General features: G+C 32.9%; 1 protein-coding gene across 1 annotated transcript; it reads left to right on the plus strand.

The window, feature by feature from the left end:
• Positions 1-1,512: 1,512 nt before the first annotated feature.
• Positions 1,513-5,494, plus strand: LOC126715325 (cytochrome P450 734A1). Its single transcript, XM_050415882.1, has 5 exons — positions 1,513-1,970; positions 2,977-3,200; positions 3,395-3,636; positions 3,838-4,228; positions 4,597-5,494. Exons 1-5 carry the CDS (start codon positions 1,691-1,693, stop codon positions 5,053-5,055), a joined length of 1,596 nt encoding a protein of 531 aa, XP_050271839.1. The 5' UTR covers positions 1,513-1,690; the 3' UTR covers positions 5,056-5,494.
• The last annotated feature ends 9,348 nt before the right edge of the window (positions 5,495-14,842 follow it).

Here is a 14,842-nt window from a genome sequence, read left to right on the forward strand (position 1 = left end):
AAAAAAAAAGAGATTACTTATCTATTGGGAGTACATATATCATGGATATTACTTATCTATTTTGAATAACATACAATCACGTATGTGCTTTAGCTATGGGTGGTATAAGCGTAATAAATTATTTATTTAAGCTTATATATTCTTAGAAATATATTACTTGAATATATATAAATATATATATATATATTTTACGAAAAAAAAAACCTTGAACTCATCAAAATATACCTTGAATATTCTTTTCTATTTTGATACCACATACCTTGAATGTACTTTTTCATTTAATGGGGGTCTAACCTTGAATGTTTAATTCATGAGAAATGTTATATTCACAATATTTTCACAACAAATCATAGATGAGAAGTTCTTATTGGTTCTAATTTGAATCTAAAACTTAAATTACTTTTTTGCCCATCCACAACATCAAATAACAACCTACTACTTAAGATTTATTGTAAAAATGTTGTGAAAATATTGTAGACATAACATTTCTCTTAATTCAATGAGTTATGTATTGTTATGTTGTATTTAATTCAAAGCTTTAGCTATATATGGTATGAGAGTAATAGGTGGAAAAATGATTTATTAATCATTTATATAAAACCTATATATATCTTTAAAAAAATACTCATTGAATATACATTAATTCATTGAGTTATATATGGTATCTTTGATTTAATGAGCTATATAGGGTTAAGATTGTAAATGAACTAAGTCATTCGTAAACAGTTCAAGCTTGACTAATGTTTATTTGTTTATAAACGAATCAAGTTTGAGCCTTAATTTTAGTTTTGTTTAATAAATGAGTTGAGTCCAAGCAAAAAAAAAAGTTCATGAATAAGCTCATGAACAATAAAGCTTGACTAAAAAAAAAAAGCCGAGCTTAAGATAGCTTATGAGTTTAATAATAAGATTGATATGGTTTTGAAAAATAATCTAATATCTTACTAAGCCTCTATTTAGTTGAGACTTGAGAGAATATGTCTAAATCAAATGGACTTAATAATATACTTAATATGAGTTTGTTAATATACCTATATTGTATTTTGAGATCAAAAACTTGATATTGAGCTTGAACTCGGCTTGACTAATAAATTAAGTCAAGTCAAACCAAGCTCAAGTTAAACAATTTAACAAGTTCAAGCTTAAACATAGTTTGTAAGCTTAGTTCAAGCTCAAGTTGAACTTGAACATTTTATATTTGATGTCGAGTTGAGACTGAATATTCAATACTTGATAAAACTCGCTCATTTACTACCTTAAATATAGTATATGATAATTCGAGTAATAAAATGAAAAAAATACGTTTTTATATAAATAATAAAATTTAATTATAGGGATACAATAATACTAATAGAAAAGGAAAAGGGTGACAATGTCTTAAAAGGATTAAAAAGATTAAAAAACCCCTTCGTTGACCCTTGGAATTCCAATGGCGGCCCCTACGCCGTTGGCCTTGCTTCTTCTCCCTCCTAAATTAAAATCACTCTCTTTCTCTCTCTGTCCGTTATAGTATTAAAGCAAGGACACAACACAACAAGTAAGCAATATAAGCAAAGAAGATAAGAAGCAACTATATATATAAAGGCTGCTCTGCTACAAACTGACGAAAGAAAGAGAGAGTGAGTGAGTGAGAGAGAGTCTTTGCTTAAAGAAAGAAAGAAAGAAAGAAAGAAAGAATTGAAGCTGAAACATGGAGCAGCTGTTGTTGTCTTTGCTGAAGCTTGTTTTCATATCTTTGGTAATCCTAGTGTTTGTGTTAAAGGTGGTAGTGGTTCTTTGGTGGAGACCCAGAAAGATTGAAAACCATTTCTCAAAGCAAGGGATCAGAGGACCCCCTTACCGTTTCTTCATTGGAAATGTCAAAGAACTTGTGTCCATGATGTTAAAGGCCTCCTCTCAACCCATGCCTTTCTCTCACAACATACTCCCTAGAGTCCTCTCCTTCTACCATCACTGGAAAAAAATCTATGGTACATATGCTATTTTTTTTTTTTTTTTCACTCATTCTAACTCTCTCTCAAATAATTTTTTTTTTAAAAAACATATGGGGTTATTCAATGAATTAGATTTTTGATACTAATGTGGTAGTTTTCTGAGCTGCCCTTTTGTTTGTTGGGTTGCAAAGGAATAGTCTTGATGGTCATCATAGTTCTGTGTGATGCTTTCAGATATGATGCTTCTTTCTTTGGCTGGTTTCTGGTTTTATGATCATATCTCCAGGATTTGTGACTTTTCCCAAAGGCTTGTTTTTTTTAGTTAGGGTACTTCTTTTCACAACTTTTCAGGCTTTTTCCTTAGCTGGGATACTTGATTTTGAAGTTCAGATTTTGGACTGTTTCACTTCTGTCTTCTTTCTTTCTTTTTTTTTTTTTTTCTCTTTTCCTCCTCCTCATTTTCTTTTTCTTCCATCCTCCACCTCCTCCTGGGAAATTCAAGAAAGGTTGTGAATTTCAATTTGTTACTTTTTTCATTATTAAGAACAAAAAGATAAAAAGAATCAAGCTTGTGAATCCTCACAGTTAAAATGTCTTAATTTTTGAACCCTTAGGAAGTGGAGTCTCCATTTACTTTTCTGTTTTGTTTTGTCCTCTTTCTTTTGTTTTTTAGGAGGCTTGAAATTTGATAATGAACTTCTATTTGTTTGTCAATAGTTGTTCTAATTTGAGTTGTCTTCCTCCTATACTTTATTTTGTTTTTCTCCTCTCTCTCTCTCTCTCTCTGTGTAGGGTCTACACTATCCATGTTCACTCTGAATTAATGGTTGTCATGTTTTCTTCTCATTCCTATTTTCGCAAACTTGATATTTATCACCTGAGGGTGTGTTAGTTCCTGCTTTGTGAAATGGTTCTCTTTAATGTCTGTTTTGAAACTCATATTTACCCCCCAATAAATTAAGTTTCCACCCATTAATTAATAAAGATTCTCTCTCTATACTTTTTGCATATCACATTAAATTGGATTTATGGGTCATTGTAGGTGCAACATTTCTTGTGTGGTTTGGACCCACAGTTCGTCTCACCATAGCTGATCCAGAACTCATAAGGGAAATCTTCACCTCCAAGTCAGAATTTTATGAGAAGGTAGAGGCTCATCCACTTGTTAAACAGCTTGAAGGTGATGGCCTCCTAAGCCTCAAAGGAGAAAAATGGGCTCACCATAGGAAAATCATCACCCCCACTTTCCACATGGAAAATCTCAAAGTAAGTTTATTAGTATTTCATATCATGTACTAGTAATAGTAAGTTAATAATAATAATAATAATATAAAACCCCATTGATGTCATAAACATAAAAACCAAAATTTTAAGTTCACATTTTTTGTTGTTGTTTTGAACGTATAATAATTTTGTTTCAATTAATGTAAAATTTTCTTCTTTTTTTTTTTCTTTTCTAGTTGTTGATACCTGTGGTGGCCAAGAGTGTGGTGGACATGTTGGACAAATGGTCAGCAATGTCAGTTTCTGGTGAGGTTGAAATTGAAGTTTCCGAATGGTTCCAAAACTTAACAGAAGATGTCATTACTCGAACAGCATTTGGTTGTAGCTATGAGGATGGGAAAGCCGTTTTCCGACTACAAGCTCAACAAATGATGCTTGCTGCTGATGTTTTTCAAAAAGTTTTTATCCCTGGTTACAGGTACAGCAATTTATATCATCACTAGCTAATCAAGATTTAATTAAATGTATACTTAGCTATCAATATCATGTCATTATCAACTAGTCACCTATCTTAGTACTTTAATTATAACTGCCTTTAATAATTAATTGTCAATGAAAAGAAAGTTTGAGATTTTACTTTTACTAATATTTGATTTTTTTTTTTTTTTTTTTAACATAGATTCCTACCCACAAAGAGAAACATGAATTCTTGGAAATTGGATAAGGAAATCAAGAAATCAGTAACAAAGCTTATCGAACGCCGAAAAGAAAATTGTTGTGGACATGTATCAGTGGAGAAAAGTCCCAAAGATTTGCTGGGCCTAATGATTCAAGCATCAAATACATCCCCATCATCATCATCATCTTCAAATTTCACAATCCATGACATTGTGGAAGAGTGCAAGAGCTTTTTCTTTGCTGGCAAACAGACCACCTCCAATTTGCTTACGTGGACAACTGTTCTTCTAGCAATGCACCCACGGTGGCAGGTACAGGCACGTGAGGAGGTCCAAAGGGTGTGTGGATCACGTGGTATACCCACCAAAGATGATGTTTTAAAGCTTAAGACAGTAAGATTATGTACCCCTTATCTATGTTATTAGTATTTAATCAGGACAAAAAATCATGTTTTTGTCTCTTAGCACATGTTTGTTTCGTGAGAAAATAAAAACAACCCACCAAACTGTCACCTTTTGCTTTTTTGTTACTTGCTTTTTGATGGGAACATTTAGTGGCAGTTTTGTCATTTTGTTAAATGCAAAGGCCAGATTGAAACAAGATCACAAATTCTATTTGGAGGCTGTCCTCTGTACAAAAAATTATTAAAAATAAAGATTTCCATTTGGAAGGGCAATTTTGTCTTTATGCAGTGATAGATTAACATTGGGTATTTGAAAATTCTCTAACTTTGTGTTTGTGGGTATAATCTGATGTGCAGCTGAGCATGATCTTGAATGAGTCCTTGCGATTGTACCCTCCAACAATTGCGACGATTAGACGAGCCAAAGTTGATGTTGACCTTGGGGCCTACAAGATCCCACGCGGGACAGAGATTTTGATTCCAATCCTAGCCATTCATCATGATCAAGCAATGTGGGGCAATGATGCTAATGAGTTCAACCCTGCTCGGTTCTCCGAAGGAGTGGCACGTGCCGCCAAGCATCCGGTGGCATTCATCCCCTTTGGACTTGGGGTCCGCACGTGCATCGGACAAAATCTAGCTCTATTGCAAGCAAAACTTGTGCTTGCTATCCTATTGCAACGCTTCTCCTTTAGGTTGGCCCCAAGTTATCAACACGCACCAACGGTGTTGATGTTACTTTACCCACAATATGGTGCACCCATCATTTTCCAACCATTGTCCCCTCCAGCGGTCCCCAAAGATCAAGGGTCCTAAATCTCTCCCAATATGTTACTGTCTATATAGAGGCCAAACATTTTAGTGTGTGAGCATGCTTATGCTACAAAAATGTTGAGTGACGAAAATACCCATCATTCCCCTTCCCCTCCCTTCCCGAGAATTATTATAGCAACTAAAAAGAGATATCTGCAAGAAAGAAATATCATATTTTGATATTTTTCCCTTTACCTTTCTCTACTGACCTCCATGCCCATGGGTTTTTTTTTTTTTTTTTTTTTTAAAACTATTTTACCCCCTCCCAAAAAAATGTTGCCCTGGCATGTAAGCTTTATTTTAGTTTTAGGATTTTTAGTAAATGGCTAACAACTAGGTAGCTCATCATATGTATATGTATGTATTGTATATTTTGCTCTATTCCTCACAGTTTTGTGATTTTATTATGCTTTCATGAATATTAATTGGTTATTTATTGGTCTCTGCAAAAAGTTTTCCGTGTTAAGCAAGGATGTGCTTCATGCTTCCTGGGGATTAAGTTTATTATTTTTATTTTGTTTTTTGTTTTTGTTTTTGTTGAGTAATTATTAATTAAACAAGTGTGATCAGTGAGCCCCAAATTCAGCGTTTTTTGCGGATGGAGTTATGCAACAAGCTACGTACATTTAATTTTTGTAACTGAAGAAGATGGTAATTGGTGGCAATCATTTCTTTTTTTCCTAAATTTAACTGATGGCAATTAATTCTCCTTTAAAGGGCATGATGCAATTATGGTCAGGTAATTTATTTTTTGAGTAATAAATAGGAATTTTTATTGGGTAATTTATGACCACCACAAAGACAAAGTAGAAAGTTATTTAATTCAATGCTTTCGTTAGTCACATTAATGATGAATTTTAATGTCAACTTAATTCATAAGAATTATTATTATGTGAGAGAAAGAGATATTACTTTCTTATTGGGTAATTTATGACCGCCACAAAATGGAAAGTCATTCATCAATTCAATGCTTTCATCACTCACATTAATGGTGAATTCTATCATCAATTTAATTTGTAAGACTTATTATTATGTGAGAGAGAAATATTATTTTCAAACCATAGAATACTTACCCTCATCGTCAAGCCTGAAAGGGCCAAAACATACAAAGATGACATATATTGAAAACTGCTCTTTGTTGCTTAAGAGAAAAAGTTCCCCTCTAATTGCCCCGCCTATCTTACATCTAAATAAAAATTGAAAGAGGTCTTTCCTCGTTGCTTAGCATATAGAATAGTGGGTTATTTTTAGAGGGGATAGAGAGGAGTATTTTGTAAGGGACATTGCTGTCTATGTATAGAATGGGTGTCTTGGCTGCAATTGACAGGAGGGGCTCAAGTTTTACATGGAGATTTACATTATATTCCACTTACCAATGCATAGACGTGCACATTAAATTTTGCTGGTTTCATGGGTTGTCGTTGATTTTTATACTTGGGCTAATGGTTACCAGTTAAGATTGCGAAACCCCATAGAAATTGCTAGGTTTCTAAGCTGCTTCATTTTATGTTATTTATACTCCATTTTGAGCATTGATGTGCGCATCTTCCATTATCGACCAATAGTGCAGCTCTCTTTGCAATAAAATACTCCTATGATCCTCTTTAAAACCATTATTCCTTGGTAGAGAAACTCAAATGGATCATAAACGTATTATATGGCTTTTCTTAACTATGCCTTTAATACACAGAGTTAAGATGCACTTAATATTACAATAAATAATATCTTTTTTAGAAAATTCAAATTATGCTAAATATATCTTCAAAAAAAAAAAAATTATGCTAAATATCAGGAAAACACGCATCATAATGAATATGTGTATGAAAACCAATGAATTATTGATAGATCCATTACATGACGGTGTATAATCAAGTATTTATTATTTTTTAATTTGTTAACTTAGAACACTCGTTATCAAAATCTTTATAAACACATGTTGGGTTAACACGGACACGACCCTAAACCATTTTCAATCAATATAATCCAAAAATGACAACTATGATAACTAGCATATCATTTTTTATGAGGTGTTGTCTCAATCATGTTCATATTGTGTTGAGATAGAAGTATCGTCTAAATGGTTCATACAAACACAACTCATTTAATAATCGTGTTAAAACCTTTCAACTCTATCATGTTATGTTGACTAAGCGGGTTAATATGACATGACCCATGTAATATGCTCAACAAATAAGTCATGTCGGGTTGACACAAACATGAATAATTTCAATACGTTTATAAAAAAATTAATACTAAATTTTTTAATTTGCATAATGACAACTTTTAACAAGAGTGGGCCATGGGATCAAATTGACAACAAAATGGCAACTTTTGATGATGGATTTGACAAAATTGGATCTTTAAAATTGGAAATGACTTGCTTAAATTTAAAGGATAGGATGACTAATTTGACAACAAATAGGAACTGTGATGATCAATTTGAAAAAGTTGAAATTTTAAGAATGAAAATGACAATTGGCTTAAATTTAGATGTTGTAATTTGGATTTTAGCCAAAATGAAATGAAGTGAGATTTTTTTTTTCTTTTTAATTTTTCAATATTTTGGCTTGAAGAGTTTAAAGTGACAGAGAAGAATTTACCAATATGACCACTAAAATTCGTTTAATTACTCAATTTTATTTATAAAATTCAAATTCATTTTGGATAAAATTAAATTTTCATTTATTAATATGGATTCAATGGGAATTGTGTCAAATATGAGTAGGCCTATTTAATTTGACACAAATAATTGACCAAGTCATTTCAGCTTGATTGCAGGTTAAATACATCAAAACAAAATTGGCACATTTATTAATCATGTCAAATTGTTTTGACCCATTTTAACATGAACACATTTACACTAAATATCAACTTGCAAAAATAGTAAGTTATGTTTGAGGGTCATGTCAAATGTTGTGACAATTAGCGTTGTCCTATCAAAATAGTTTTCTAATTAATTAAAAAATTGTTGATTTTCATATGATGGGACATGGCTTTATTGTAATTGGGATGCCATTAAAAATAAATAATAACTCATGCTGCCAGCTTTCAAGTAATTAAAAATTTTAAAATCCTTATAGGTTAGAAGAAATAATACATATATAGTTTACTTTTTACTTTTCTTTACTATGTTAAGAGACATGTTTCCTTGACTTTACTACCAAAAACAAACACTCAAACAGCATGCTACATGCTATTAGGAAACTCAATTTTTCATTAGTTTGAAAAATATTTTTCCTAATAGCATTTTATTGTGTGTCCAAACATTCTCCAAAGGAAAGATTTCAATAATCCATAGGAAATGGAAAAAGGGATTTTCCACAATCCAAAGAGAAGTTTCCATCCCTTAAAGATTGGGGCAAGTTGCATCTTCATTAAAATAAAACACTTGGGCACCCAAATGAGTGAGCTTTGTGTTACTACAAGATTAAAAAGCAAGGACAAATGCAGTACCCAAGGCATGAAATGTTCTTTAAAAGCAAAGGTAACAGTAGTCCAGCATGCAAATGTACTTCTTTTTTTAATTTTATAATTACATTCTATTCTCCTTTATGGGGCTTAGGACTTTGAGTTTTAAGTAAATTAAGAGAGTAAGATTTGAGATAAACAACATTTCATTTTTGTATTAGTTTTTTGGGATCTTCTAATGCATGCTCTTGTGGGGAAGCTCTTAATTTTGGAGAGAGCTTTGATGGTCCCCAGGAAGCATGTGGTTTTGGGGTAGATCTCTCTCCTGTCTTCTATTTTGGTGTTTCTTAGCTTTTGTCAAAGGAATCAATAGCATGCTATCAAGCATGTGATCTCATCCATAATTACCTTATGAACCTAATTTTCAATTACTTAAAAACCACCTCTTTCGGCATGTACATCCTCTTTTTCTCTCCCTACCTCTCTTTGCAGAGACACATCGTGTGGTTATTAATGGTGATTATACCCTGTTTATTCTTCCTTATCACCTTGCTAATCTTGAACTATGTGCTACAAGGACATTGGCATTATTACTAGCTACTACTATTATTATAAATTATCTGCATAATTATCATTTCCTTATTAAGGGCCTGTACTAGAAGAGGCAGCTAGCATTGCCTTTAGGATTCTCCAATCACATAAGAAAAGAATATGTTTCACGTACTCATGATTCTTCATATATAAACCCCATTTTCTTTATTGCAGTAACCCATGTCATAATCTTAGTTGCTGATTTTTTTTTTTTTTTTTTTCTTTTGTCATTTTTATAGGGAGCCTTTTGCTCGTTTTTGTTCTATGTCTTAAGCATGCTTCCACGGTGGCACAGCACATAGGCAGTGTCTCCTTCCAACTTGCTAGATGACAAAGTTTACATTCCAATAGATCTATCTTAAAAGGTCAAGGTACATTAAAAATGTATTACTACTTCGGCTTGTGGTCCTCTTACCTCTATATATGAGACATGAAAATATGGACATAATATATATATTTTTTTTTTCATAAAAAAATGGAAGCTAGGTTTAATTTTTATTTTATAATATCACACCATTTAATGAAATTTGATTGTATTGGTTTTTTTTTTTTTTTTTTGAAACCTATTATCATAATATAATATGTTTGTCCATCATACTTGTCAAATATCAAAATGATTGGATAATAAAACATTTCATATAAAAATGCTTAAAAAATATATATATAACTTTCTTACATTTCAAAAATCTACTAAATATATCAATTTCAAATTAGACAATAAGTGAATAAATGACATTTAATTGACATGATTTTAACATACATGTTAAGTGTGGGGAAGACTTTTACAAAGAGTTATAAGAGTTTTGAAACCTTAATCTATCTAAGTGGATGTCCGTACGTGTCTTTCTTGATACCATTTATTAATTGACTAGTTAATTTAGAAGTCAACTAGGGTATTTTTAACCATATGATTTCACTCTGTTTCTTTAATTTACAGAGCATGTTCTTGTTCCATGAAAGGTCCTTAATGTTGACCCTAAGGTACAAGCGGAAGTTTAGTTGTGACACATATGGACAAATGTTATTCAGCTCCAAGGCTCATATTGAGAGTCTAATAACTTTAATCTAACAAATAGACTTGAAAATAGCTTGACAAAAGTTTGATAATTGAGAGCCATCTGGTTGAAAACTGTTGTCTAAATGTCCAAACGTGCTAGCTTATGGTATTATCCTATAGGAAGTATATAATAAAATGGGGTTAGTTATATTTAGCAGGACCCATGTATATATATATTCTCAGTTTATTGAATTGAAGCTCAAATTCCTAGTAAATGGTTAAGAACTACATGTCTATGGTAGAGGTAGAGTGATATATATAAACGAAAAACCACCTTAAATTAATCTGGAATGTCCCCTAATTTTACACTAATGCCAAAGCAATTGAGCTGGCTAATGTCTGCCCCTTGATTAATGAAACTTTGTCGGTCTGTCATACAACAAAATTCAGAATTCAGAATTGGCAGAAGCTTTGGCTCTCTCTCATCTGTTTCGCATGATTAGCCAAATTGTGCTCCCGTGAGCATAGAGCATTGAACATGTCATTTCTCTATTAGTCCACGTATCCATATCTTACTGTTTCAGTGAGCACAGAAATCTCACTCCATATGATTGATTTCTTGGAGATTACTAAGAATGAAAGACTTTAGCTGAATTTGGCAGTATACCAGATGTAATTATGTTAGTTTTCAGAGGAAAAAGGGTACAATGAGGGTGCTCTCATTCAATTTACATCGAGCACGTTCTCCTGCAGGCATTGATGAATTAAAACACTATGTGATGTACGAATGTACAAGCAGATCCCAAGATCTGCTCCTGTGTCTTATTCACATAGTGAAAGAGATTTATCAGTAGGGTTGGGCTTCAATCAAGCCCTATTAAATAAATAAAAATTAGAATATTTTCAATAAGGCTGTGTACCTGTGGTATAAGAGATTATCTTCACTAAATGCAATGAAAAACCATAGTCGACAAGGCGAAATTGAAAATAGAGCAAGGGGCACGTTAAAGCCTAACAAGAAGGTTGGCTAAGAATGGGGGTGACTTGGACATCATATTAGACCTGGTGGATGTGGCCCCAACATGTGTTGAGAAGGATCCAAATCTTCGTCCTAATATCCATCCTCTCATCACTACTCTTAGTAATTTTTAGTAGTTCAGTAGAAAGTACTGACCTATAATTTTGAGAAATCTTGCATCATTACTCTAATGTTCAATTGTATAAAGTACTATACTACAATTTTGAGATTTGTGTTTGGATTGCATGATTTGCGAATACCTTGTTTGGATAATTTTTAATATTCAATAGATAGTACTACATTTAGATTGCATAATTTGGGAACACTTTGTTTGGATAGTTTATACAAGCATTAGTATTGGGTGTGCCAAAACCCTTCAAATTGCTAAAATAGCAAATACTATAATAACAAAGTGGTAAAACACACTTCCACCCAATGAGCTATTTTAGCTAAAATTATGCGACATGCTATAGTAAATTGCTAAAAATAGCTCTTTATAATCTAAGTAGACGAAAAACATCCATCAGCATACATCATGATTACACACAATAATTATAAATTATTGACCGCCCTCACATAGAGAAATGATCCAGTGAGGGTAACATACATGGGTACAAATCTCAAGACGTTTATCCAAAACCATAACCATGACACTTCTACACCCCACTTACAAAAAGTGGAGGAAATCATGAAAATCACAAATGCATTGTATAAATTAACCCCAGACACAAACTTGTCAAGGTGTGAGAGAAATTCCTAAACACTTCGACATTTGCGATTTTGGTATTATGAGTGACAACTTAAGTATCAAGGGAGTTTTGGCCAATGCCACACTAATGTCCCTCTAATTTAGTGTGTTCACCTTTGACAAATCTTCTAGAGATCATTCAAATGAGTGACTCACTGAGATTATTTGAATCATCATATGCTTTGCAAGCTTAATCCACAGTCTCTACATGAAAGTTATTTTCTCGTTATCTTCATGGCTAATAGTTTACATGTCTGAAATCTTCAAGTGTTTCTCTGAGCCTAACCCAAGATATGCCACTTGGCATGTCGAATAGAATGAACGAGGTTGGATGCAAGAAGAGCTGGTTTTGACTTGATGTTAAACAAAATAGATCCTACTCTGCTCACTAGCTCTTACCAATAACTCTATTCGACCTACATCTATCATGTTGTATTGTTATGAAACTAGAAAATGTTCACGGCTTCATGTTACACACAAGGAAGGGGAACCCTCCTTAGGCTCCTACACCTAATATGTTCAAAATATTGACAATCTATAGCTTGTTTGGATAGAGGGGGTGGATGGGAAAGTATAGGGAAGAGGAGGGGTGTGGTTTTATAAATCTTGTTTGAATGTTTTCTGTGGGGGAGGTGGGATTTAGAGGGGTGTCCTACCCCTCCTAAGTTGTCCTTTTAAATTCCGCCAAATTGGAGGAATTTATGAAGTGAGGAGGGGGCCAAGGGTTCCATTTATATTAAAAGAATGTCGAGTTTGCTCTTATGGTATCAATTTATATCTATTCTTTAAAATTAGTAAAGGAGAACCATAATTATCATTTTATATGACTATTGTTCTTTCATCTTCTCCCTTTAATTTTTAAAATATCTAAGAATGCATTAAAAATAAAAGAGAGATATCCATTCTCATTCACTCTACGTAATTTTTAAAATATTCAAATAAAACCATTCCCCTCTCCTCTCATTTCTATCAAAACTTATAAACACAGTTAGTTTAGTTTAGGAATTTGGACTATTTACCATTCCAATCAAAAGCTAATTTACTTCTCTCTCTTGCTCTCACTCAGAGGCATCATCACATGGGAGTTCCAATCATGAAGGAAGTGAATGAGACAATGGCCGAGGATTTGGTGGAGCCACATAAATGCACGACTCATTTGTAGGCTTCATATCCATCAACCCCACCTTTTGAGTCTCGAGGACTTATAAAAAGAGGGAACCCAATCAACCTCAAATAAATAAGGCATTTATAAGTAAGGCATCTGAGCAGTCCATTTACAATTGTGTGCGTCTTATAATGTAGCATATACTGCACAATGAATGTCAACTTGGCACTTTGTTGGTCATTTTAGTGGCAGAACCACCTGTCCTATTACCCTCCTAATTAATGTTTTCTTCAAGCTTTTATATGAAGGAAAAATTTTCCAATATAAAAAGGACTAGTACATTCTGCAATAAAAAAATAAAAAAATCCAAGTTTGTGCATTAAGCTGCCAATACCCACATTTGTTTCCTTGATTCAGCTTTAATGGAGGGATTAGAGTAGCTGTCTCATGCCTGGCTATGTAAAATAATATAAACCCATACTGTACAACAAATATCGTGGACATTACATGATCATTGGGCGTTATATTCTTGGTTAATTATTCATGTTAAGATTCATTTTTATAATATTTTATTTTATTTCAAGTCATGGGGACCAAAAGAGGTGATCCTTATTGAATACCAACTCGGTGACTAATATGATTTTGAAGCAGGGTAGCAGCATCCCATATGTTTTTCAGGGCCCAAGATTATTTTGGGCCGAATGGTAAAGTATTGGAGCTCAGAAATACACCCACAAAGTGGAAGTATTGACAAAGTTATCAATAGGCCTAGATTGAGACTACAAAGATGTTCAAAGCCCAAGGCCCATGTGTTTTTAGCAGAGAAAAGGGGTTTGCCTTTGGAAAAGACTGATTTTAGCTTTAATCACGAACTTAAAAACTAACAGCTGATCTTAAGCCATTTTTATGGATTGCTGGGGGAGAATACTAACATTAGATAATTTAAGAAAAATTATTTTTATTACTGTTATTATATTTGCAAAAGAAATGGGAAGATGTGGACTATGGTCTTCAACTTTTTTGGGGTTTAATGTAAAGGGTCACCAAATAGCCTATGATCCACAATCCGACTTAGAAGTCTGACGGCCTGCCTGTTTTTATTAAGGCTCATGGGTAGCCTACTAGCCCAATAGGTCAAGTCATGGGCTAGTTTTTATGCCCATGGGTGTCCAATGGGCTAGCCTATCTCGTTGCCTAGCTCAATAACTCATAATTCATAACAAAAATATATAAGAATATGAAGGATTGATATTAAGACATTATAGATGAATTTCTTAAAAGAACTCCTCCAACCACTAAGATACTTAAAGTGATTGTGTTAAACTTAGTTTACTAAAAATATATTTTTTTAGTAGTCTAGCAACTTTAAATTAACCATTTGACATTTTTTATTATTAAAGATAAAAATAAAAAAAAACCATTTAAAGCCTTAACAAAAAAAATTAAATAGGTTTCCATCAACAAAACAAAAAATTAAATAGTTTTGACTGTAAATTTTTTTAATTAAATATTAAATTCTTTGAATCTTTCCTTTAAAAAAATTAATTGATTGTTCCCTTATAAAAATTGATTCTTTCCTTATAAAAATAATAAATAATATGCTAACATAAGTCCATGAGTAACTCATTAGGTCCAACTTGATGGCCCAACTAGCTAAAGACAAAATGGACATTGCCCATTGGTTGGGGTTTTCTCTTTCAGCCCGGCCCGACTCGACTCGACTCGTTAACTAGGCATGTATTTGCCTATAAGTTATATTGTGTTTTGCGTTTTTTGTTGGGTCCCACGGTACTGTTCACAACTTAGCCAAGCTTGTAAAAAACGCACATAAGTAGTAAATCTGGGTACCACGGTACTATTCATATTTTAAAAATTATTTTGCTATAGTTTTTTCAGTAATAAATTTTCAGTTTTCAGCAAAAT

This window comes from Quercus robur, chromosome 2 (assembly GCF_932294415.1).
Source record: "Quercus robur chromosome 2, dhQueRobu3.1, whole genome shotgun sequence".
Taxonomy (NCBI): Eukaryota; Viridiplantae; Streptophyta; class Magnoliopsida; order Fagales; family Fagaceae; genus Quercus; species Quercus robur.